Source organism: Pollicipes pollicipes, unplaced genomic scaffold (genome assembly GCF_011947565.3).
Source record: "Pollicipes pollicipes isolate AB1234 unplaced genomic scaffold, Ppol_2.1 Scaffold_4740;HRSCAF=5597_pilon_pilon_pilon, whole genome shotgun sequence".
NCBI lineage: Eukaryota > Metazoa > Arthropoda > Thecostraca > Pollicipedomorpha > Pollicipedidae > Pollicipes > Pollicipes pollicipes.
This window is the reverse complement of record NW_023596545.1, coordinates 31,220,897-31,229,790: the sequence shown is the minus strand read 5'-3', so window position 1 is coordinate 31,229,790 and position 8,894 is coordinate 31,220,897. Positions and strand designations below refer to the sequence as shown.

The window sequence follows — 8,894 nt, the reverse complement described above, 5'->3', positions numbered from 1 at the left end:
CGATACCATGATTGTCTTTGTAGGTGTGATGGTCGCAGTCCGATGGCTTTGTTGGCTCAAGAAGAGCATGTTTTCCGTCTTAGAGGATATGACACATCTCTAATGACACCCTTCGTGCTTATCGGCAATTCCCAGTCGAAAGGTGCATCTCGATGACATGCCCTCGCTACTTCGCGAAAAATGCTATGAATTGTGGGATGATCATGCCTACATAGCATCCTGATAACGGCTGATTTTGTCATCCATTAGTCAAAAGCTGTTTTGCAGTGGGTGCATTGGGAATGCAACTTTCTCTAGGCAAACTATCACGCAACGGACAGTAATAAGTTTAGTTTGCGATAGTTAACGAGCGTTTCGTGACTTGTATATCTGACTGAGGTGGTTCACCGCAGCTTGGCTATACTGAGGTGCACGATGTTAAAGGCCACGGAGTTTGACGTCTGTTTTGTTGCTTCGTGAAAATTATCCTTGGTTTTGTTGCCTAAGAGTCCGAAAACGTCGATAGCTCTAAGATGAGGTGGGTAGCACGTTTGGTTTGACCTTGAAATTTGAGCTGAGTATGTCAGGGCTTTTCGACGGACGCTAGGTCGCCCGCGGAAGGTTCTAACGCATAAGCATATACAATAATTGCCGGCAGCTAGCGCGTCGCTGAGAGCCCATCATTTCATCTTGGATGTGACTGGGGTGGTTACTTGATATGGCAAAACATGCATCATATGCGGTTTAGTCACATGGCTTTGGCAACACACTCCACTGACATTGCGATCGGATCTCGTTGCAAAATAAAGCGTCAGTTTACCCCCAACATCGCAGAATTTTGCCACTGAGGTACCCAAGTAGAGAAAGAAGTGAGGACATATCAGCTGGTCGTCGCGCGCGCGCGCGCTTGGAGCGCGTTTGCGGCAAGAGGTGTGAACCTGTTGACGTAGAGGGATCAGTGGGAAAGTGCGTGGCTGTGGGAGATGTTTGTGAATGTGGTGCGTACCTTGTGCGCGTTGGATAAGGCTATGTTGAAGGCATTGCTTTATTTACTCTGTCAGTTTCAGTGTGATTCATGTAACAACTTGGTGTGCGGTATAGGCTCCACCACTGTATCATCTGTGTAAATGATTATATATAGTTGATAGGTATAATTGTCAAGGGTGTAATAGTTACAGGTGTTGGAGTGACTTCAGTGCCTACCCATCCCCTTTCCAACTTGCTGTCAGCCCCTCCCCACCTGATCTAGCTTTGCAAGGGAAAATGGAAGGTTGATGAGAATGCTGATTAATGCTGTTTTGTACCTAACTGAGCCTCCCTCAACTGATTTTACAGAAGTATGCCCACAGTAGGAATTTGTATGGACATTAAAATGGCTTAAGCCTTCTCTTTTGGTGCTATTTTGCATGGTAAAAGCCTACCTGGATAGGTATTCAGTCTGCACAAGGTATCTAGGCAGGGACCAGGGTTTGTATCTAATATTTTTGAATCAACCGAAATGAAAAAATTGAACACCATGGGATGAACAAAACTTATATGGTTTGGGGTATGTCTGGCCTTCAGTTCTTTTGGAAAATATTATAAAGCAAGGTTAGTGTGTGCAGGTGCATGGTGGTTACACTAGAGCTCTATGTATTCACTTTTTTATTCTTTCCAAAACAACTAGCCAGGTGACAATGCAGCTCTGTTAAGAAATACTGCCCAACAATTCATTATGTGGGGCTCAAAATAATTTCTGTCCTAGAGTTGCATTGTCCCCTGTGGGCATTAGCTTAAGAAGATCTCATCCATACAGACCTTAGATGTTTAATGCACCAATAAACCATTATCACACTGAAAGCCAACCAGGCCCACAGTTCTTCATGTTGATTGCAATAGTTTTAAACCAATTGATTTTAGCTTGCCTGTTTGCTTTACAAATCACCTACAGCAATTTTATCCTTCCACAGGATCCCAGTGCACCAGTTGATAGCTGAGCTGGTGCCTCAGCATTTGCCAGGCTTGGAGTCTGTTTATAACAGCTCAGACATGTTAAAAGGCAAAAATAAGGTATGTATGCTGTGCACTATTTTAACATTATTATTCTGCAATTGCAGCTGTCATGATGACCTTTAAAAAGTGATCTCATTGGGTGTTGCACTGTCACTCATTTGTATGTTTCATTGCAATGATTTGGAATTGAGAGTTTTTTAGCATTGGATGGTGGTGTTGATATCATTATGCATGGCAAATATAATGAACATTTGTTTAGGTGCAGAGCTCAGGGCAAAAACTGATATTTTTAAAGCCAGTTGTGTTATGAATTTGGCTGTGACACCACCACTTAAACTATATGTGTTCCCATTTGGCAAACTGGACCAGAAGTGGCTGGAATGGGTTCAGCAACAAGCTACTCAGGTTGTCTATGAAGTGAGGCACCAGCCATACCCTGAGAGGCTCAAACTCCTTCAGTTGCCCTCGCTGTACTGTCATCATCATAGGGGGGACATGGCAACAGAGTACCAGCTGTTTCACGGGAGGTGTGTCGCTGTCAGAAGAGGAGTTCCTGACAAGGCACAACTCGGAGGTGACGAGAGGACACCAATGAAAGCTCAGAAAACCTCAGCTAGGACTCTCGTCCGTTGTAACTCATTCAGCGGGGTCGTCAACGATAGGAAAGCTCTTCCGCACCCGGTCGTGTCGTCGACCTTAGTTGAACAGTTCAAGTCTAGGCGTAGTATGTACTGGGCTGACATCATGTACGACGTCCCACACTGAATCTTCCCACAATTTGAGACTGTTTGGTTACCGGACCGGTAGCGTGATGAGACCGGGCCCTACAGGCCTAGTGGCCTTTTATAATTCCCGATCATCATAGGTGTCATTCATTCTTTTTTTTATTGACAAGTCTGATCCTGTCAGCTTGAGTCCATTGGGCTTGTGTTCACAGACATTATGACTAGGGGCTGACATATTCTCATACACCCCATTACAAACCAGGAGGTGCAGAGGAGAGAGAAAAGCCAATGCCATAAAATATAATTTGTATTCAGTTATGTGTATGAGGCTAATAAATTGCTTTCTTAACACATGCCCAATGGGGGTCAATTCCCCCCCCCCAAAAAAAGAAGGTTTTCTGGAATGGTTTCTGAATGGCACTGTGTGACTGCACTTAACTGTCTGTTGTAGAAAATTGAATAGCGATCATTTGGTATGAAAAATTTGATGTACCCTGTAATGTCACCGATGTACTGCAGGTCTAAGTCAGGCCATGGATTCAGCGAAGTCAATTTCCAGGGAATTGTTCAGTCTGATGCAACAGCAGAGTGTTGGATGAACCATCTGTCTTTGATATTATTTCTTTGGCAACAAAACAATTGAATGAACAAATGCCATTGACTTAGGGTCAGGTATGAAGGTCAAAACCAACCAGTTTTATTACTCTAGAACCTGCTGTATGGCATAGTTTCTGGTGTTTTTTTCAAATTTATTGATAACAGGAACCACATTACACATCTTCCATGGACTTCCTAAGGTTCGGAATAGGTTGCTGACCTAAATAACCCTGGTCAACATTTGTTTTTTGGAACAAACTGCTAAGCATACTCTCTGTCACTTACTCATTTGCAAAACTCAAAGCAGTCGTATGATTTTAGTCACCATCAACTTCAATAGGTCTAACAAGGTAGCTGGCCTTAAATAAACATGTGGTCCTTTGCTTGGAACAGATATCTAGGTTCTGGAGGCACAATAGAGACCAACTTGGGGCTTGGCCTTGTTTGACCTTTTTAAGCCGAAGATCATGACCTAGAAACCTCAAAGATTGACCCAGGTGAGGACATGTAAAGACCCATTTCCACACCGCCGCCTGATAATGCAGAAGCGGGTCAGAACTTTCCTCGTCCACGCTTCGGACGAAGGCAGATCTAGCACGGGGAAAGATGAGCGTGTTTCTTGTCATCTGATATTGCCAAATACATTTTATTCTTTGGTTTTTGGGTCATCAGCATGACCTCAAGCAGGCCACATAACATAAACAAATATTGCTGCTGACAGAAATAACATAAGAACAGCAATTATTTGGCAAGGACCAGCCTATTCTTTGCCGTCATCTGACTAGAAAATGTTCTGTTTTACATTTTTGGTCAGGGCCAATGAGTGACCTTTCAGGTTATGGAAATGCTATCACATCTCATGTATCTATTGGAACACAGAATACATAGTCCCACTATCAGTAGCTGTCATGTTGAACAATGCAGGATGACTGAAGAGACTGGTGCATTGCTATTTATCTGACCTATCTAGCTGTGCTTGTTTGCTTGTTGGCCAGTTTATTACCGATGAGGTCGAGCTAGTTCATTCGGACGAAGCATGGTTTGAATCGATATACAATGTAAGCGTTTATGAAAGGCCTTTTAGGTGTATGCATCACTTGATTTTTCCTCTATTCATGTATGCTCATTCAATTCATTCAGCTATTTCAATAATATTCAATTCATTCAGCTCAACTATTTTTGGGGTGGCTTATATCTGAAGGCCATGTGTTATGCTTGTGCCAAGCTAAGTTAGACCATGCAGTGTCACCATGTATTGCAATAATGATCATAACACAGATGGCATGCAATGAACAGCAAAGTTGAACAAGTGCAAGCAGGCCCCGCTAAATATATATTGCTTCGGGGATCACAGGCCCCCTGCTGGTGCCCTGACTTCGGCAGGTGTAAGGGACTAGCGCCCCATCGGGTCCTAGCTCCGGCAACGGGTGGACAGTGTAGCGTACAGCTGTGCATGCCGAGTGCTGGCGACTCTGCCGGTACGTGAGCTCCTGCTCCCTGTCCCGCCCGCTCCTTCCCCATCACCCGCATCCCCTTATCCCGCCCTTCCACCACTACCCATCCTCATTTTATCGGGGTCGCCGTGCCCATTCGCCCACGTATGGGTGTGGATCGAATCCAGGAGGTTGAGAGTCGCGTCGTGCGGGTCGGCCTCAGCGCGTCCCAACACTCCACGTTGGCCAGGATATCCGGGGGCGCGGGGAACCCGTTGGGTCCCATACGGGTCTGGCGGTTTGTCGCCTGCGCAGCATGCTGGGTGCCCTTCGCGGGTATCCGCTTGGGGCACCCTGCTGCGCAGGCTGACTGGAGGAGTCGAGGGGCGGCGGCGCGAACTTCGGTCAGGACGGGAGGGGCCTCCCGGTCACACCTGGCCGTGCGGGAGGCCGCGTATTGCACCGCGGTGACCGTCAATTGGAGTGCGCGGGCCGTTCCCAGTTGGGCTCCGAGGCTGGGTGGTGTGCCGCGGTGACCCTCTGCGTGTGCTGGGGGGGCCGCGTCTCCAGTTGGGCTCCGGGTCTGGGTGGTGTGCCGCGGGACCCTCTGCGTGTGCGGCCGTTCCCAGTTGGGTCCTAGCTGGGTGGTGTCTCTGCGGTGCGGGCGCGCTCTAGGGTGGGGTGCCGCGGTGACCCTCTGCGTGTGCGGGGCGTTCCCAGTTGGGCTCCTAGGTTGGGTGGTGTGCCGCGGTGACCCTCTGCGTGTGCGGGCCGTTCCCAGTTGGGCTCCTAGGTTGGGTGGTGTGCCGCGGCGACCCTCTGCGTGTGCGGGCCGTTCCCAGTTGGGCTCCTAGGTTGGGTGGGGTGCCGCGGTGACCCTCTGCGTGTGCGGGCCGTTCCCAGTTGGGCTCGGAGGTTGGGTGGGGTGCCGCGGTGACCCTCTGTTTGAGTGTACGGGCCGTTCCCAGCTGTGCTCCTAGGTTGGGTAGGGTGCCGCGGTGACCCTGGATTTGAGTTTGCGGGGCGTTCCCAGTTGGGCTCCGAGGTTGGGTGGGGTGCCACGGTGCGAATTGTTCCGCTTTGCTGTACGGATATTCAAACCCAAGACCCAAACACGGCTCTCCCGCTCCACCCGGGCGGGACGGGCGGGTATGTTATCGGTCCCGGGAGGTGGCGGGAGTCGACTCCCTCTCTCCGCAGAGCGTGGTTTCTCCAAGCGAGGGCGGCTTTCTGTCTTCGCTGTCACCTTTCCAGCGTCAGCATGGGTGCGATAGACTCGGATCGGTGCGTCGTTGTGACAGGCTGGAAGTGGAGTTAGAGAGCGGAGAATACGCGCAGCAGGCGACGCGAGCGAAGCAGTTCATTTGCAGTGTGAGGGACGTGGAGGACGAAAGAGATGTGGTCCTCCCTGTCTTTGACGATAAAAAAGCAAAACGACAGGGAAGCTCGGTTGCTACGTATTGGCGTCAATAATTCAAGGTCATGATCTTGCCAACGCTTAGAAAATCAATGTGCCTTGTGTGGCAGTACCCAGAAGCCAAGCGAGTTGAAAAATGAGCAATCGCGAATAGTGTGATCTCGACTCAAGGCATTCATTACAATTTACGCACAATGCATGTCAAAATGATGCTGATGTCGGCCATAATGAAATATTGCAAGTGTAGATACCATAGATGCTGCCAAAAGACGAATTCAATATGTTTGACTTAGTTTGACCTCTGACGACCTTTCCCTACCCCAGATGCAATGCCGCCGATCATCTCTGACATCAACATATGTAATAGTTATGAAATAAACAAATGCCGTCCCAATTTTCAACAAGTGAACTGTGTCGTCGATTTGGTGAAAACCCCGACTAACATGACCTTACCAATCGGTCAAAGACCGTTGTTCGGTCACATTAATGGCGACAAAATTATAAAAAGAGGCATATGAAGTGTCAGGTGCTAACAAATCAGCATATATTGAGTGGCCACTAAGCTGTTCAAGACAAAAAACCTTTAAGTGGGAAGTTGTCAGATTCCTCACCAGACGGGGTTTAGAATATACGCTTTAAGTGGTCACTCCCATCATTGAAACCAACCATGGTCTAGCTCCAGAGTCTGTTTTGGGCTGATGGAGAGAGAGAGTTCTGTAGGTTTCCCATCTGCTGGGATTCGTCGCCGGATTTGAGTTTTAACTGAAACATGTACGTGTGAACTATGCCTTGGGGAGCAGACGTGAAGAGAAAGTGTGTCGTCATCCATCGCAAGACAGCATAGTAGTGCATACCCTGCAGCTGTACGTAGTCCCGTGGCATGCTACCATAACATTACTAAAGTACCATGAACTATACTTTGGGGAGCAGACGTGGAAAGAACATACGCTGTCATCCATCGCAAGACAGCATAGTGGTGCATACCCTGCAGCTGTACGTAGTCCCGTGGCATACTACCATGGCATTACATAAGTATGCAGGTATTACATAAGTATGCAGGCATTCCCAGTGCGAGGAGCTTTTACTTTCAGCCGGATGTAGTCGAACCTTCCCGTTTTCATTGATGCCAACGGTCGGACGTCGGTGGCAACAGCGTCCACTGCGACGATCTTTTCTCATCGTCGTCAGCTAGCCCGGTACAGAAGCCTATGTACTTTGTCAGCGCCCCATTTGGCCCAGTGCCAGTGCTGCACATTTCCTCGGACGCATCCATGAGTTTCGGCGAGTGTCGGCGATTGCGCCTGTCGGCGGCTAGCAAGGCGTTTGCACTGTTGCAGCCTAAGATGTGTTTTAATGAACCGGTCTCATGAACTTATGATGGGTCCCCAGAAGCACGTCACTGCCTGAGTGATTCTCCTTCGGATCGCGACGCGCGGCTGGTGCGAGACGCAGCTCTCGGCTTTCCGGTCCTCTTCCTGCAGCCGAGGTCACTCAGCCGATGTCGGAAAGCTCCGCGGGCAGATCAACTCCCTACCGGTGGTACGGACGCTCGGCCGATCTGGACAGCTCCCTGCCGGTGGTGCAGACGCTCGGCCGGTCTGGCGGAGCCGTCTCACAGACACTTGGTCACGAGCGAGGTGACCGGAAAGGCGCGTCTCGAGCCTAACACCTGGTCACGGTCGATAAGCAGCGAGTTGGCCTTGACGCGCAGCTCCTCCTCCATCTTGGCCTTCTGCTGAAGCAGCTCGGCCAGCGCGCGCTCCACCTCGTCCAGCTGGCGCTGCAGCTGCTGTACGCTGCCGCCGATCTCATGTACTTCGCTCTGCAGACGCAGCATGGCGCCGTCGCGGCACAGCTCCAGGCCGGGCCGGTGCGTGCGCCGCTCCAGCCGCGTGTGCGCCACCTTGAGCGGCGGCAGCTGCGCGTCCAGCGCGCGTCGCAGCGCCAACCGATGCCGCTCCTGCTCGGCGATCTCGTGCACCAGGCGTGTCAGCTCCTGCTGGATGCGGTTGCGCGCCTCCTGCGTCTGCTGGCTGCGCGCCGCCAGCGCCTGGTTCGTGCCGCTCCACGCCTGCCAGTGCTCGCTGACGGCCGCGTGGTTGCCGGCTTCAACCTCGGCGCGCAGACTGGCGCTGGCGGCGCGCGCGCTCTGCGACCGCTGCACCAGCCGCAGCGTGCTATCGGCCCAGGAGTCGGGCGTGCTCTGCGTGCGGTCCCAGCGCTCCACGCCTGGGTACAGCGCAATGCCCGGCGACGAGTTGCTTAGTCCGTGGGCGTGCCGGTCGATGCTGAGAGCGGCGTGCTTGTCCAGCGCGTCGCGCTCGAGCCGCTGGCGCGCGTCGCGCAGCTCGTGTAGCGTGCTGTTGACGTGGTCGAGCGTGCGGCAGAGTCGTTCGCGCACGCCGGCCACCACGCCCGCCTCGCGTTCCAGGCCCACCTCCACGGGGTCGTGCACAAGGTCGGCGCCGGTGCGCAGTTGGCGCGCGCGTCGGTTCTCCTGCACCAGGCGCAGCGGCGCCTGCAGCTCGCCGTGTAGGCACTCAGCTCGGCGGCGCGCCTCCTCCAGCCGCTCCGTCTCGGCTGCGTTCTGCTCCAGCTCGTGCAGCACCTCGTGCCGCCAGCGGCCGACGTCGCCGACGCGCTCGGCCAGCCGCTGCGTGCTCTCGCGCTGCGCCTGCGTCGCCAGTCGGTCGGCGTCGCGGATGGCGCGCTGGGCGGCGCTGCGCGCCTGCTGGCCGGCCGCGCGGCGCC

The 8,894-nt window shown here is 51.9% G+C and overlaps 1 protein-coding gene across 1 annotated transcript; it reads right to left on the bottom strand.

The window, feature by feature from the left end:
* Positions 1–7,755: 7,755 nt before the first annotated feature.
* LOC119098197 (tektin-3-like) lies at positions 7,756–8,808 on the bottom strand (the record flags this gene model as incomplete). The annotated part of the gene is made up of 1 exon (XM_037221123.1): positions 7,756–8,808. A coding segment is annotated over one exon (1,053 nt), but the record flags the coding sequence as incomplete, so codon positions are not given.
* Between the last annotated feature and the right edge of the window lie 86 nt (positions 8,809–8,894).